The sequence below is a fragment of the Ceratotherium simum genome, chromosome 7 (genome assembly GCF_057802395.1).
Source record: "Ceratotherium simum simum isolate JZ-2026a chromosome 7, ASM5780239v1, whole genome shotgun sequence".
Lineage (NCBI taxonomy): Eukaryota > Metazoa > Chordata > Mammalia > Perissodactyla > Rhinocerotidae > Ceratotherium > Ceratotherium simum.
Genome location: NC_141906.1, coordinates 23,392,829 through 23,409,645, shown reverse-complemented (window position 1 = coordinate 23,409,645; position 16,817 = coordinate 23,392,829). Strand labels below are relative to the sequence as shown.

General features: G+C 45.0%; 1 protein-coding gene across 20 annotated transcripts in view; it reads left to right on the top strand.

Moving 5' to 3' along the window:
- The first annotated feature begins 69 nt into the window (after positions 1–69).
- DNHD1 (dynein heavy chain domain 1) overlaps positions 70–16,817 on the top strand; it is an 81,517-nt gene continuing 64,769 nt past the window's right edge. For 13 of the 20 annotated variants that reach the window (XR_015552676.1, XM_087433296.1, XM_087433294.1 and 10 more), the window contains exons 1-7: positions 275–546; positions 1,022–1,099; positions 1,350–2,182; positions 5,386–5,559; positions 10,814–11,017; positions 11,098–11,208; positions 12,824–12,980. Coding sequence is in view for 18 of the 20 variants with exons in the window: in XM_087433296.1 (XP_087289422.1) it covers positions 307–546; positions 1,022–1,099; positions 1,350–2,182; positions 5,386–5,559; positions 10,814–11,017; positions 11,098–11,208; positions 12,824–12,980 (1,797 nt within the window). In the remaining 2 variants the exon portion in view is untranslated. Of the gene's footprint in view, positions 547–826; positions 929–1,021; positions 1,100–1,349; positions 2,183–3,157; positions 3,235–5,385; positions 5,560–10,813; positions 11,018–11,097; positions 11,209–12,823; positions 12,981–16,817 lie in introns of those variants that run through there. The other 7 variants (XM_087433288.1, XM_087433289.1, XM_087433286.1 and 4 more) reach the window with 7 other exon arrangements.

Genomic DNA, 16,817 nt, shown 5'->3' with positions numbered 1-16,817 from the left:
ACATTAAGTAGGCAGATGGATGTACGAATCTGGATTTCAGAGCAGCGGTGCGACTCTATCATGCTGAATTTCTTTTGTTTTAAATCATTCGGCTCCCCACCTCCCATTTTGAGATCCCTGTGTTCAAGGATTTTACCTTATTCGGGGTTTTTTAGGAGAGTGAGATGGGGTAGGTGGATTTGTGTGTGAGTAGGGGGTTTCCCAAAAACATAGCTTATTGGTGCCTGGCGCTAGCTTAGACGGTCAGTGAATGGATACACAGAAGCAGGGATTACACCTGCCCACGACGCCCCCAGGAGATCGACCATGTCATTTTTCCTCAGACCCGGCCAGGCAGACCCCCTGTTCCCGAGGCGTGCGGGCAGCCTGCGGGATTGGCGTGAGCCGCGGCCCTCCCGGCGCTGGCCCCGCCCCCTCGGCCCGCCCGCCGGCCGGTATTCGACCCCCGCCGCTCCCTTCGCCGGCTCCTCGGGGGCTCCGGGCGGAGGCTCGGGCTTCACCGGATCCCGTAACCGTTCTAACCGCTGGGAGAGGTTGGAGCTGCGGGTGAGTCCATGGCTCGGATCCGTTTCTCTTCGCCCCTGGAAACACTCTCGCCACTGTCCCCAGGAGGGTCTCTTGTTCCCACACTCCCACACAGCCCGCCTCCTCCCCCTCTCCCTCTTCCTCCCGGCCCAGGTCTTTTGCCACTTTTTCCTCTCCGCTCGCTCCCCCCGCCATCCCGACCAACTAGTTCTCTGTGCCCGTTCCTCTGCTTTCAGCCCATGGGCTGGGCGGGTGGGATGGGGGCTTCGCTGCCTCTGAGTGACCTATTCCTCCCCTTCAGGCAATCACCAGGCTCCACTCCCAGTGACGGTTCCTTGCTGTTACCGAGGTTCTCTGAGTGAGCCTTTCGCTGTGTGTCACTTTGCCTCTAGAGTGATCAAACGTGTGTGTGCCAGTCTCTCCGTGTGTAGGTGGCTGTGAGTAGAGTGAGCCTGTGCCTAGGACCCAAGTCTAAGTTCATCTGTTTCCCCTACAGGCACTCCCGATGAAACCTCATCAGCAGCTCTATCCCTCTTCCCTTCCTTTGCCTCCTGTACCCCTTAGGCCAGGTGAGGTGACAATGTCCTGGGCGGTGGGAAGGAACTCTTGTGCAGGGAGGGCCCCCACCTCTGCCCTGGGCCTGCTTCGCTAGAGTCTTTGGGGAAGCTGTAGGGAGGGGGAGGGTCTCAGGAAAGGCCCTCTGCTGGTCTGGCTTTGCCCTGCAGCTACGTGCATTTCCCCTAACCTTTGACCATGACCATCCCCTGCCCAGAGCCTAAGGCCCCTTCTCTTGCCTCTCTCCTGGGCTGGGGCAACCAGGTGAGGCCCAGCAGCCAGGAACCTGGAACTGGCAGTCGGAGCCTGAGCTGTGGGCAAGGTCAGTTCGACAGCAGTTGAATGCCCAGCTCCTCTTGGTCTCTGGGACAAGGGTAGGCTTGTCTCCTGAAGGGACATCATCTGAAGCCCTTGGATCTCGGCAGCACTCTGTATGTGTCCTAGACAAAGAAGAGCAGCCCTGGGCCTGTCAGAGGAAACAGAGGCGGTCCCTGAAGGCAGTGACTCAGTCAGGGCAGCCCACAGTGCTGGAGCCCCTGGTAGCTGAGCTCCAATCTCTGTTCTCAGCTGTGCTGCAGGACGGCAGCCCTGCAGCTTGGCACTACCTGCATGCAGTGCTGGGTCTGCTGCCTCCATATCGTGCACTACTTGTTGGTCACCTTGATTTGCTGCCCTTCCTGGAGCAGCTGTACCGCTGGGCACCTAGGGTCCAATCCCAGCTCCAGCTGGACCTGCTAGATGCCATAGACCAGGCTTTTCCCCCAGATGTCTCTTTGTTAGAGAGTGCCTCCCATGTTGACTGCTGTCCCCAGAAGGAGAGGTTCCATCATGGGCTCCTACGTCCTGCCTGCCCTTTTGTGCAGGCTCGGTGGGGTGGGCAGCAAGTAAAGGAGGAGTTGGCCACATGGCGGCGACCACTTACATTGCCTGAGCTACAGCACAGCCTGGGTATTGTTGGTGCTGAGGTGGCCCTGGAAGAGATCCGGTGGCAGGATGGCCTTAGTCTCCTGCCCTTGGCACTGGCGACGGACATCCCTGTACAGTATGAAAGCAGTGACACTGACAATGCAGAGGAGGAGCCTGTTGGAAGAAGAGAGACTAAGTAAGTGGGGGACCAAGTCTGGGGCTTTGAGCAGAGGAGAGAAAGAAGCCATTTATGCTGCCCCTAGGGTCACTTGGATGTCTAGAGCCAGCTCCCTATTGACTTTAGGAATTAGCGTGACCCCAAGCCAAGCTGGTGGGAGGCTGCTGCTCGCTTCCTTTTTTTCTACGAAATAAACCCTGTGGTCCTAGTGTTAATCCCCATAGGGAAATGCAGAAATTCATGAAAATCAAAAGTCAGCCATGAGGAAGCCAAAGCTTCAGAAAACAGCTTGAGTTCCCAGACTTCTTTCTCCTATGGTGCTGGAAGCCTCTTTACTTCTTTTTCTCACTCATTCGTAATCCCTGAGCCTTGCCTGTGGGCCTCCCTAGTGCTGGGTGCTGGATGCTGGGTCCTTCCCTCTAGATGCTCCTCGGTGCGCACTGGTCCAAGGGGTCTTCCCACTCATGTCTATGTGGGCGAAACCAGCTCCAAAGCAGATCAGAGTTGGCAGCACTGCCGGAGGGACTTTCATTCTGACCTTTCCAGTGTCTTCTTCCTGCCCTGCCAGTGTGGGTGTCCTGGCCCCTTGAGTGATGATTTTTTTCCCCAGTCTGGTTCTCATTGCTCTGTTCAGGATTTCAGGATGCCTGCAGAACCCTCTTCTGAGGGCTCTCTGACTCTAGCCTTGGAATTTCTCCCCGTCTTCTGGCCTGATTTTCTAAGTGCTTTGCAGCTTGTTTGTGACACATTCACTGGCTGGGAAGAAGGTGATTTTACCTTTAATCAAGCTTGGCTTCCTCAGTTTTTGCCCTAAGTTTATGGCTGGGTCAAGTTTTTCCTGAAGCCTTAGAGCCCTAATGGTGGACAGATAGGCAGGCTCCTGGGGCCCTGATGGAAGGTGGCCAGTATCAACAATTTATGCCTTTAATAACCCCACAGACTCTTCGTTTTTCACAGACCTGCCGTGTGCCCTGAGTATGTTTCGTTTCCTAGGGGAACTTAATTGAAGTGAAAATGGGCTGCGACGTTGGGAAGGGGTCAAGTTCTCTGCCCTCTCTCTGGACCTGGCGGTAAATCTCTGAGGCCTAGCTAATGTGGCTTAATTTGCATGAAGTTCTCCAGGACTTGCCTCCCAGGCGTTCATTCATTCAACAAGTATTACTGGATACCTAATATAATAAATATCAGGAACTGCTAGATGCTGAGGATACAGAAGTGAACAAGACAGACTGAATCCCTTCCCTTGGGGTTTTACAGTTTAGTTATCGAGATAGATGTTAAATAAATGGATACAAGTAGAATATAATTACAAATTGTGATAAGTGCTACAAAATCGAAGAACAGTGCCTTTCCCCTGGCTGCTCCCCTGGAGGGGGGGGTGTGTCTGTGTGTGTGTTTGTGTGTGTATGCAGTTGGGGGAAAGCACATCAGAGGAGTTTGGGTTTAGATTAGAGTTAACAAAATATCTTGCAGGTTAGGAGGTGAAATAAGAGGAGAGTTTCAAGGAGGAGGGAACAGTCAGTAGTGTTAAATCCTACTGAGTCAAGTAAGAAAAATCTGAAAAATGTTTGTTGGATTTAGCAACAAAAGAGAAGATTGGCAAGAGCAGTTTCCATGGAGTTATGTGAGGAGGAAGCCAGATGGTAGTGTGTTCAGAAATGAATGGGAGATGAAGAGGTGGAAATTGCATTTTACTATTCTTTCATGAAGATTGGCTTGAAAGGGAGAGAAAGATAATAGGACAGCAGAGTGAAAGAATAGTGGTGTCTCAGTAGGACTCTTTTTTAAAAAAGAAAGAAAGATGAAGAGATGTTCATAGCCCTTAAGACAGTGCTTTGAGAAGTGGGTGCTCAATAAATATTTGTAGAGTGTAAATGAATAAATATGGGCTAAGGGGAAGAAGAAGGAGAGATTGAAAATACATCATGAAGGGGGAATAAGGGATCCAGAACACAAATGGAAGAATTAGCCTTGCAGACAAGAAAGGACACTACTTCCCCTCAGATTGGAAGACAAGATTAGGATGGGAGTGTGTGCAGATAAATGTGTGGGAGGGCAGGTGAACTTGAGGGAGTTCCTGGCTGAGAACCTCAGTTTTCTTTAGGCAGGGAAGAAGGCAGAGAAGGGGAGGGACTGGGGGCTTGGCAGGGATGGCCATGAGGGTAGCTGGAGGCCTGGAATAGCAGCTGAGGAGCCTGAGGACTTATACTAAGACATGGCAGAGTGAGCCCACAGTTGAGACTAGACAACAGGAATCTATAGATAAGCCCATACTCCTAGTTCTGTGATCCTCTGAACATGCCTAGATCAGGTAGGACTTTAATTGTTGAGAAAATGAACTTTTAATAGCAGTTACACCTTTAAGATGTTCTGATCCGACATCAAGATCATAAACTCTATTGTTGATATAAACTTTACATAGGATTGCACTGTTATCTCTGGACTATCTTGTTTTGTTGATCTAGGTTTGGGACAATTAATGACACTAGTATACTTTGACTGGTTGAGTCTAAGTTTGATTATTCAGAGTTGTTTTGTGTGGTGTGCTCTGAGGTCACCCCAACCAAAATTATTAGTCCAGGTAATTAACTTTTGGTTTCTTGAATAATTAATTTTCTTATCAATTTTGTTGACTGATGTGGTAGAAGAGTAAGAAGATTGAGGCAGGCTTGAGCGGTTGAAGGATGCACGATTGGATTCTGGCTGGAAAGGAAAGGAAGTGAAGCTGGGGTTGGGTGATGATGGAGGAAGAGCAAGAAAGAGTCACAGGCATGGAGATCATGTGGGGTTGGAAAGCAGGTATAATGGGAGCAAAGATAGGAGATCTAGAAGGTTAGGAAGGTTGTCAGAGAGGGGAAATCCAGGACTATGGGCTTGTGAGGTGATGAGTTGAGAAAACAAAGTATTCCTGTTACTTTTGCTCAGTATTGTGTAATACTGACTTCATAGTAATCATAATCAATCCAGAATGATTACTCATTTATCAGAAAGGGGGAGCGGTTCGTGCACAGGCCTGTGTGAGTATAGCTGCCTGACTGTGTTACATCGTGGACTGCATTTGCTCAGTCTGTGGCCACCTCAGTGTATAGGCAGTAGACAGGCTCTGACAACGCCATATCAGGTCCTCTCAGGCGCCTGATCTATCTCCTCCTCTCACTGGCCACCAGGGGCAACCTGACCTCTTTGCTCTGCCTCTTCTCTCTTGATTTGTTATCATACAGGTCTCAGCTTGACTCTGAAGTTCCTGGGGAGAAGGCCTTCCAAAGGAGAAGCACTGGCTTCTTACCTCAGATTTCCCTGCGGGGTAGCCAGGTGATGACCATTTTGAAGACAGAGAGATACCTGAAGAAGATCCACTTCCTCTATCTCAATGTGGCTCCCAGCCGGTACTTTAGGTAAGAGCCCATATCCAGACCTCTTCTCCTACTCCCACACTCCCTGGTTTCCTCCCCTGCTATCTTCCCCTCCTCCTCCTCTCCATACGCGCTCCTCTCTGGTCCTTTGTCCTCTCCCCTCTCATTTCTCTTCTGTCTCCCAGTTTCCCTCCCTCTTCCCTTCTCCTCAGCCTCCTCCTCTCCCCTCTCCACCTCTTCTTTGCTTCCCTTTGCTCTCACAGCCTTTTGTCTTAGTCATCCTTTTCTACTTTTTGCTCTGTCTTCTTTATTCTGTCCTAGAATGATAGAAACACTTGGTCATCGCCTCAGAAGGGAATTTAGTGGTGATGTCTTCCAACACCAGTGCAACAACCAGGTGTTTGTTTAAATCTTTACAGTCAGGGAAGCTTTGTTTTCCCCAAGGCATGCTGTTCCTTAGACTAAACCAAAATCTGCTTTGTTTAACTTTTACCTCCTGGTCCTAGTTTTATCTCTGGGGCTATAAAAACAAGTCTCCTCCTTCCACATGACTCAAGAGGCATTCATGCACTTTCTTCCATTAGATCTAAATCTTACCTATTTTTAAAAGCCCTATTCAGGTCCTATCTCTTCCTAGAGATAATAATAATAATTACTGTTAATCAAGCTTTTCTATATACCAGGCATTGTGCTAATAAACACATGACATGTGTTATCTAATCCTCACCTACCAGGTAGGTGCTGTTATTATTTCCATATATGAGACGAATAGACTGATGCATAGAGAGGCTAAGTAACTTGTCCAAAGCCACATAGTAAGTGGTGGAAACAGGACTTAAACCTAAGACTGTCTTAACTCAAAAGTTCATGCTCTTAAGCCACATCTGATAAATTCTCCCAGAGAGCCTTATTTCCTGCGTACACTGATCTCTTTCTTCTGAACTTAGGTAGCACTAATGATCTGCATCTTCCATTCATTTGCTGATCAATTCATTTAATAAACGTTCACTGAGAGCATTGTGCCAGTTATTAAACAATCGTCTCTTGGCTGTAATTCTACTATCTCTCTCTGCTTTGTGACACTGGGGCTAAGACACTGCAAACTTCATTTTTCCTTTTTCAGCTGGCCTCCTGTTAGGTTTGATTAATAGGGGTGCTAGAAAGAGACTGGAGAGCAGGATCAGGGGAGAAGAGACTTTCTTCTTCCTTTGCTTGCTCTTCCTGTTGGCATTGCCCCAGAAATGGTCCTTCACCCTGGCAGCAGCAGGCACTTTCTGAATCAGCCTCTTCATAATCCTGAGAGGTACTGACACCAGCTGAGTGGCCCCTTCCCATCAGAGTTCTGAGTCTCAACTCTCAAGGCCACTCCTCCAAACTCCTTAGGCACTAACAGCAGCCAGGCATCATCTCCTTAGAAATCCAAGTCCCAACTCTACAAGCCCCTCTTCAAGCTCATAGCTTCTAAGAACCCAAACCTCTTGCCTTTGTTCCTCTAGTTCAGGAGCTGCATCCATTTCCTGCATATATTATCTCTGTGCTGCCTTAGTGTTCCCTTTTTCCTTTTTCAGTCCTCTGACACCTTTTTTTTTTTTTGTGAAGAAGATCAGCTCTGAGCTAATATCCATGCCAGTCCTCCTCTTTTTGCTCAGGAAGACTGGCCCTGGGCTAACATCCGTGCCCATCTTCCTCCACTTTATGTGGGATGCTGCCACAGCATGGCCTGACAAGCAGTGCATCAGTGCGCGCCCGGGTTCCGAACCCTGGGCCGCCAGCAGTGGAGCTCACACACTTAACCGCTACGCTACAGGGCAAGTCCCCTCTGACACCTTTTTAAAAACACAGTCTCTCTATTAAATTCACTTTGTTGAAATGCCTAGTGTGGTTTCTGCTTTCCTGACTGGACCCAGACTGGTGCAGAACTTAGTATCATGAGTGGTCCCAGGAAACGATCATCAAATATGGGATTCTGATATTGGTTTGGTAATGTCCTTGGCCTTGAACGATACTGAGCTCCTTGCTAAAGGGAAATAGGTCCAGTAATCCATGACAGGTAGTGGTATCACAATTAATTATCACTTGTGGTTGAATACGATGACTACCTACTGACACCTAGTGGCTGCTCCACTTGACCGTCTGGCGGTGATGATAGTAATGGTAGCAATGTGGGAGGGGATGCCTGTTGACCATGGTGGAGAGCTTACAGAAAGAAAATTACAAGCTTCGGGCTTTAGACTATCAGCTCAGTCATAATCAGAGAAGCAGCACAATCAAAGATAATTAGGCACATAGAAAGACAAAAAACCATGAGCAAGAGAACTAAAACAGAAGTGAATAATTACAGGGCCAACATCTGCCAAAGAAGGAACCCAAGGAAGTGAGTTTAGCATTTAGTGCTGCTTTTCCCCAAACAGAGGTGCCTGTCGATTCCAGCAGAGGCAGTTGTGTGTCAGTTTTACTATATGCTCCGAAAGACTGAGAAGAGGAGCTGAGCTTTCGACAGACTCAGAAAGGTGAAGAACAGAAGTTGCGGTTCAGGGCCCATGCCAAGGACGGAAGTGTTTTCTGGTTCAACCGATATTGTAACCCAGGGTCCCAACACCAAGCCCAGGGGATTTGATTTGTGGGTTCTCTGATACATTCACACAGATAATTTTCATATTTTATCCAGATATTTTGCCCAGTTTTTCTAGGTGTTCTCAAGTGGGAGTGTTGGTCCAAATTTCTAGTGTACCATCAGCAAACGTAGAAGCCTGGCATTTATTGTTTCATTTTTTTTTTTTTTTTTTAAAGATTTTATTTATTTATTTTTTCCCCCCAAAGCCCCAGTAGATAGTTGTGTGTCATAGCTGCACATCCTTCTAGTTGCTGTATGTGGGACGCGGCCTCAGCATGGCCGGAGAAGCAGCGCGTCGGTGCGAGCCCGGGATCCGAACCCGGGTCGCCAGCAGTGGAGCGCGCTCACTTAACCACCAAGCCACGGGGCCGGCCCTCATTTTGTTTGTTTATTTGCCATTTAACAGAGTTTTTTTTCAATGTGTTTGAATTTATCAAATTTTTCTTGTATTTGTCCTAGATTTTGATTCATATTTAGGAAGGAATTTATTCCTTCACTTCCTTAGAGTCTTTGCTCGACTGTCACCCTCCCCACCCTCCCCACCCTATCTAAAATTGCTCTCCCTCCTCTTCTGGCACTGCCAATCTCCTTTTCCTCACCCCCCAACCCCGCCATTTATTATATTTATCTTCTTTCTTCTCCAGTAGAATGAGAGCTCTATCAGGGCGGGGAGTTGCGTTTGTTATATTTAGCAATGTATCCTAAGGGCTTAGAAGAGTTTAGCGTAGAGTAGAAACTCAGTGACATTTGTTGAATGGATGAATGAAATACCCAAAATAGGAGCAGATTTGGAGGGAGTAAATGATAAGTTCGGTATAGAACTTGCTGTGTCTCAGGTAGATGCAAGACATAGAGTGTGAGGTGTTTTGGAAGCAGTGAATACATGGGTCTGGGACTCAGGAAGATCTTGACTTACCTCAGTTACTCTCTAACATCACTTAATCCTCCAACTGATCTGCGTCCTTTGAGGGTAAGGACTCTGTAGTAGTTATCTTTATGTCCTCATCTCCGATCACAGCACCTGGATAGAAAGGGAACTTGGTGATGGTTTAACTAAGCTTCATGAAGTCAGGCACTGGATTTTTCTTGTTCACTGCTGTATCCTCAGTGCCTGACATAGTGCTTGGCATCATAAACATTTGTAGAATGAGTGAATATCCCCCAAAGGAGCAGTGGGGAGTGAGGAGAGTACTCCCTAACTCCTGGCCCTGTGCAGAAAGAGTAGCTTCCATCAAGAAAGTCATGGGGAAAGGAGTGTCCCCTTGGGAGATCCAGGGACCAGTTAGGATAGGAGGCTATCCACTGGGAAGCTAAATGGCCCAGTGGTTAAGAGAGGGGGATTGAGTCAGGTAGATTTGGTTTTAAATCCTGTATTCTTCCCTTAACTGCTTTGGGCAAAGTTATAACTTCTCTTTGTTTCAGTTTTCTCATCTGTAATTTGGGGAAAATAGTACTTGAGAAGATCTAGTCACTTTATCAGAAATGAACTAAAGTTTATATATGACTTGACTTAGTGAGTTTATTCTGATATCTGTCCAAATACTCAAGTCATTTGCTTGATAATGTATTCTAGAGAGTGAGAGAGATAAGAGGTAGAGGAGGGCTATTTTCTCTCTTGGGTATTATAGGCATAGGACCTAGGACATACAGATTTTAAAGGGCTTTAAAATATATTTAATGCTTTAAAATATTACTGGCTCCAAGTTATGAAAAGAAAACTGCAAAATAAAAATGAATAAATGCTTTATTAAATGTGCCCATAGCGTTATGCTAACTAGTCTACTGCAACTAGACACAACTACTGTATAGCCCCATATAAATTGTATGTAATGTGGGTTGTAGGTGCACCTTGCTGAAGTAAGAGAACTTAGTAGGATTTTAAGGTGGCTCTGGAGGCACGAGTCTGGCTCACAAGGTTGCAGGTTTCCTCTTTATTGGCCTGTGTCTAGCCTTCTAGTTGCCCCCTCCTTTTCCCCATTCTCAGTTACTCCAAACAGCATTCCCTGATTATCTCTGCATGGTATTTCAGTACTTAGGGATATACGTATTTTATCATTTCTAAGATGCACATTTTTTTCACATTTCGACATCTCTGAAATTGTGATGCATCTTACAAACTTGTAGAGTATCATATTGGCAGCATTTTTTATTTCAGTGTTTCATTAAAAAAGTGCTACAGCTTACAACTGATGGTCTCTTAGGTTTGATGGGATGTAAGGTGTCTGGGTTTGGAGATAGAAACTTCTTGGAACTGGCTAAGTGCCTTTTTCTTTCTTCTCATCTATCTTTGGCTTCCATTTCTTCTCCCCCTGCCCCCACAAAGCCCCAGTAGATAGTTGTACGTCATAGCTGCACATCCTTCTAGTTGCTGTATGTGGGACGCAGCCTCAGCATGGCCGGTGAAGTGGTGCGTCGGTGCACGCCTGGGATCCGAACCCCGGGCCGCCGGGAGCGGAGTGCATGCACTTAACCGCTAAGCCACGGGGCCAGCCTCCATTTCTTCTTAATAATATTTGTTCCATCTTTCTAGTTTGAAGATCGTTCGTCTCTTTTTCCCCTCTTCCTCCTTTCTTCTGCCTTCCTTCCTGCCTCCTTGTTTTCAACTCCCTGTCCTTCTTTTGTCCCTTCCTGAAGTCTGCACAAATGCCTAGGGCTCCTACTGATCAGAGCTCTTTTTCAAAGGCCCTACAGCCTGATGGTGGTGCCACCAAACGAGGTGAATCCTGAGCACTACATCTTCTCTCCCTTTGGCATCCTGCATGTACATCCTGTGGAGGGCAGTGAGACAATGACACTGGGTACCTGGCACCACCACTCTGTCCTCTGGCAACAGCTCCAGTTCATTCCATTCTTCAAGTATTGCCTCTTACGCAAGGCCTTGGCCTGGTAGGTGATGATGGGTATGGGACTGGGGGGGAGGTGTTGCAGAGAGTGATAGCACGTTGTCCCTGCCCTCTGATCTGCAGTTGGAAGAAGAGTATGAAATTGCAGGGGCTACAACGGTGCCAGACTTTCCTAGGGAAGAATCTGCTCTGTGCTGTGCCCCACTTTGGAGCTGGGCTGCTCCATATTAGCAGGTGAGGTCTTCAAAACACAACCTCAATGGATTTTTAAAAATCATTTTTATAGAAGGTAATAACATGTTCCTTGTAGAAAATTTGGAAAATACAAAAAAGCACAAAGGTAAAAAATCTTTAATCCCACCACCCATAAATAACCACTATGAACATTTTGTTGCATATCTTTGTGATCTTTTTTCTATCACATGTATAAATGTGATCATACTTTGCATGCTGTTAACTAACTAGTTTTTTCTCTGAATAATATATTCTGAACATATCTCCATGTAATTACATATTCCTCCATCAACTTGCCCCAGATCACACAATTATTAAGTATCAAATCTGGGGCTCTAATTTAGGTGTTTGAATCCAAACTCTCTGCCCTTTCCATGGTATTACTTGGATTCTTTTTTTGGAAAAGCTTATTTATTCCTATTTTCAGTGCTTTCTTGGTTTCTCTGTAATCCTCAGCCACTCCAGTTATCTTTTGTGATAGGAGTTGTGAACTCAAAACACCTATGGGGCCCAACAGGAGCTATGGAAGAAATGCAGTGGGTTAGGTGCAAGACATGAGGGAGTGTGGGGACTGCAGTCTGGAGATTGCATCTAAAGAGGACAGTCACTACTCAGTTCCAATTGACTGTTGCCATTGGGAGTATGGGTCCAGCATGTCAGCCACTTTGTTTTTCAGGATTTCCTAGAAATCAAAATTTTGTTGTAAAATTTCTTCATTTTATCTGGTTAGCTCAAGTTTTTATTAAAACACTGTGCTGGCTAACTCTTAGTGGTACACATGAAAATATTTTTGTTCTGAGTTTGCCCGTGGGCTACCGGTTTGCAACCTCTGCTCTAGGCAACTTCCAGTCTAACCTAATCATCATGGTGTAATTAAAAGCATAAGAGCTTAGAGGCTGGACAGATCTGAATTTAAATCCTGAATGCTAGCAAAGAATTTACTCTTTGAGCCTCTGTTTCCTGATCTGAAAACTTGGGATAAAGATTTCTGCTACACAGCTGTAGTGAGAGTTAAATGAGACTGTGAATATGAAATACCATGTTCAGTGCCTCTTAATAGGTACTGAATAAATGACGCCCATTATGATCATCCTCTGCTTAAAGGGAGTCTTTCATCTTTTTCAAGGATGTTTAGAGATGCAGAGTTCTCAGGGCGGGTGGTGGGGGAGTGGGTAACAGAAGTGGGTTTCCTCAGGGATGGTCAGCCCATAGGGAAGTTGAAGGTTCATCACCTTTGATCCTAAAACTCACCTGTTCATCTAAATTTTTAGGGCCCTCTGCTAGCCCTGTTCCAAAGAAGAAACCTCTGTAGTCTCTCCTTCTAAGTCAGACCTTGGGATCTATTTGACCCTCTCTCCTGGCAGAAAGGTCACTTGTGTAAACACTTGCACATACTCCAGGGCTTGCCCAAAGAATTCCTCAGCCAGCAACTTCCTGGGCTTGAATTCTTACAAAGAACTCTCAGGAGGAAGCTGTCACTGTCAGTCACTGGGAATATTATTACCTTTCTAAACTTTTGCTTATTTTGGGGTGAGCTGGGCTAGGAAGAGGTCAAAGGTGTCCAAGGAAAGAGGACTGAGATTCCAGCTCTGACCAGCTTAGCCCTTGATTCCAGGCTTCTGCAGGAGCTGCACTCTGTGTCCTGGCTCCCCCAGGAGCCAGATCGGTGCTACACGCTGCTGGACCTGCAGCGGGCTCTAGCCAAGGAGAACCACAAGGCTCTGCGGCTGCTCCGGCGCTGCCTGCACCTCTGCACATCCATCCTTCAACTGGTAAGAGGCTCCAGTTTATTGTGAACCTTTTCTCCAGGCTGAGTTCACCAGACTTCCAGCCTCTTCTTGGCTTAAGCTTCTCCTGGGATCCCCTGGGTGGCCTGGACTCTGCAGTTGTCTCAGCCGTTGTCCTGCCCAGCAACAGTGGCCTCTGCTCTGGGGTGGGTAGATCAATAACAGATGGGCAGAGACTTGGACTCAACCTTTCCCTGAGGGTTGGTCTTGGCCTTGAGCAGGGAGGAGAAGGAACATAACGATGTCTATTTTTTCAGTTGTTTGTGCCAGAGGCATTAGGGAGTTTGAGAGTTGGAATCCTGATCTTTCATGCTGCTGGGCTAGTCTTTGAACCTATCTTGAACCTTTGGCAGGCCACTGTGGCTGGTAGAAGCATCCAGTGATGGAGTCCTTCCTAATTATGCCTACTTTGCATCTGTGGTACATGCCCCCTGCCTAGCACTCTGGAAGGCCCTGCTGTGTACTTGCCTCTTGCCCATGACCTATCATCATGGTTTGTTGTCTGTCAGGTGGGGCTGGATATTCACACAGTTCTCTGGCTAATCACCATCTGCGCATAGTCCAGTTCTGAGAGAGGCGACCCACCCAGATTTTTGAAAATGAAAAATGATGTGAAGGCCCTTGGTACACTCATACAGGGAAATGGCCTTGAGCCTCCAGACAACAGCAGCTGGACCTGCCATTGCACTAAGCTGAAGGGGGCAGAAGGGGGCGGTGAGCTGCTCCACAGCCTTTCTCTACCTCCCAGTTCATAAATCCCACCTTTGTTTTAATGTCACCAAAATAGTTATAATTTTTTTTATAGTCAGTAGTTATTCTTTTTATTAAGGTATCATTTACATGCAGTAAACAAATTTTAAGTGTACAGTTTGTTGAAATATTTGCATATATATACTTCCATGTAACCACCTCCCAGATCAAGATGTAGAGCATTTCCAGCACCTCAGCAAGCTCCCTGATTCCTCTCTCATCAATACCCCACAAAGGCAACCACTACTCTGACCTCTGTCACCATAGATTAATTTTGTCTGATTTTAAATTTCATGTAAATGGAATCAGACAGCATGTGCTCTTTTTTGTCTGGCTTTTTTTTTCACTCAACATTATGTTTTTGAGATTTGTGCATAATAGTCTAGGTAGTAGTGGTTCACTCTTCTGCATGCTATGTAGTATTTCCCTGTATGAATGTACCACAATTTATTTGTTAATTCTCCTATTGATGGACATTTGAGTTGGTTCCAGTTTTTCACTATTATGAATAATGCTGCCATGAACATTCTCATATGTGTCTTTTGGTGGACATAAGCACTCATTTGTTTGGGGTATTTATGCCAGGAGTGGAATTGCTGGAATAGGGAATATGTATGTTTTGCAGTGCCAAACAGTTTTCTAGAGTGGTTGTACCAGTTTATGTTCCCACCAACTGCGTAGGAGACTTCCAGTTGTCCTGCCTTCTCACTGACACTTGGTATTGTCAGAGTTTTTAATTTTAGCCAAACTGGTGGGTTTACAGTGATATCTTATTGTGGTTTTAATTTGTGTTTCTATGATCATGAGTGATATTGAGCATCTTGTCATATGTTTATTGGCCATTTTGTTACCCTCTTCTGTGAAGTGTCTAACTCTCTTGCTTATTTTTTATTGGTTGCCTGTTTCTTTCCTATTAATTTGTAGGAGTTCTTTATATATTCTTTATGTATAATACATATCAAATATATATATGTATTGTAGATATTTTCTCAGTCTGTGACTTACCTTTTTACTGTTTGAATGGTGGCTTTTGATTAACAGAAGTTCCTAATTTTCTTGAAGTTCATTTTATCAGTCTCTTTTGGTTAGTGCCTTCTGAGTCCTGGTTTAAGAAATCTTTGCTTACCCCAAAGTCACGTAGATATTCTCCTATGTTTTCTTCTAGAAATTTTATTGCCTTTTCTTTCACATTTAGAAATGGTTCTATGGTTCATTTCAAATTGATTTTTATGTATGGTGTGAGGTAAGAGTCAAGTTTTATTTTTCCCATTTATTGAAAAGAACGTCCTTTCCCCACTTAATTACAGTGGTGTCTTTTTCTTAAATCAAGTGATTGTATATGTGTGGGTCTGTTTCTGGACTTTCTTTTGTTCCATTAGTCTATGTGTCTATCTTTTTGTCAGTGTCACAACTGTCTTAATTATTGTAGCTTTATGATAAGTCTTGATATCTTGTATTGTAAGTCCTACAACTTTTTGTTTTTCAGGATTTCCCTGACTAGTCTAGGTTCTTTGAATTTCCGTATAAAGTTTAGAATCAGCTTATTAATTTCCACAAAATAATTTAAAGGATATTTTTATTGGCTTGCTTTGAATCTATAGATCAATTTCAGGGAGAATTGATATCTTAACAATTTCTCATCTCCTAATCCGTGAACATGGATCTCTATTTATTTTGATTTCTTTAATTTCTTTTTTTTTTTCAAAGATTTTATTTATTTATTTTTTTCCCCCAAAGCCCCAGTAGATAGTTGTATGTCATAGCTGCACATCCTTCTAGTTGCTGTATGTGGGACGCGGACTCAGCATGGCCGGAGAAGCGGTGCATCGGTGCGTGCCCGGGATCCGAACCCGGGCAGCCAGCAGCGGAGCGCACGCACTTAACCGCTAAGCCACGGGGCTGGCCCGTTGATTTCTTTAATTTCTTTTAACAAGATTTTATTGGTTTCCAGTAGAGTTCTTGAATGTATTTCGTTAAGTTTATTACTAGATATTTGATTTTTTTGTTGTTGCTATTGTAAATGGTATTTTAAAACATTATTGTTTTCTAATAGTTGCTACACCATACACAAAAATTAATTTATGGTGGATAAAAAGACGTAAGTGTGAAAGGAAAATCCAGAAAGCTTTCAGAGGACAATATAAGATAATATTTTTATTTTTATTTATTTATTTTTTTTTTTAAAGATTTTATTTATTTTATTTTTCCCCCCAAAGCCCCAGTGGATAGTTGTATGTTGTAGCTGCACATCCTTCTAGTTGCTGTATGCGGGACTCGGCCTCAGGATGAACGGAGAAGTGGTGCCCCGATGCGCACCCGGGATCCGAACCCAGGCCACCAGCATCGCAGCGCGCGCACTTAACCACCAAGCCACAGGGCCGGCCCAAGATAATATTTTTATTATCTCAGGTTTTCTTAAACAAATATAAAAATTGTAAACCACAAGAAAATAAATAAATTTGTCTATATTAAAATTTTTTTAAAAAGCATGATAAAAAGAGTGAAAAGACAAGCAAATGCAACACGTGGAGCCACTTTCTGTGCTGCTACGCAGACTGGAATGGAACCTGTTCCTGTTGGCAGTCACCCCAAGGGGCGGGGGGTGGAGAAGGGGAAGATCAGTAATCATCCCAGCTGGTAACTGAATTGTTACAGAACCAAGCTTGTAATCTGTGCTAAATAAAAGCATGCTGCTGCCCATTAAACTGTAGCATTACTAATAAGTAAAATAGATTCAAAACGTTAAATAAATAATGATGTTGAATGTGAGTGTTTGGTAGATACCCTTTATCAATTTTTAAGGAAGTTCCCATCAATTCCTAGTTTGCTAAGAGGTTTTATCATGAATGGGAGTTGAATTTTGTCCAGTGATTTTTTTTTTCTGCTTCTATTTGGATGATCATGGGATTTTTCTCCTTTCGTCTATTAATATGGTGAATTGTCAGTATTAGACCACCTTTGCATTTCTGGGATAAACACTTTTGCTTTCTTTCTTTCTTTCTTTCTTTCTTCCTTCCTTCCTTCCTTCCTTCCTTCCTTCCTTCCTTCCTTCCTTCCTCCCTCCCTCCCTCC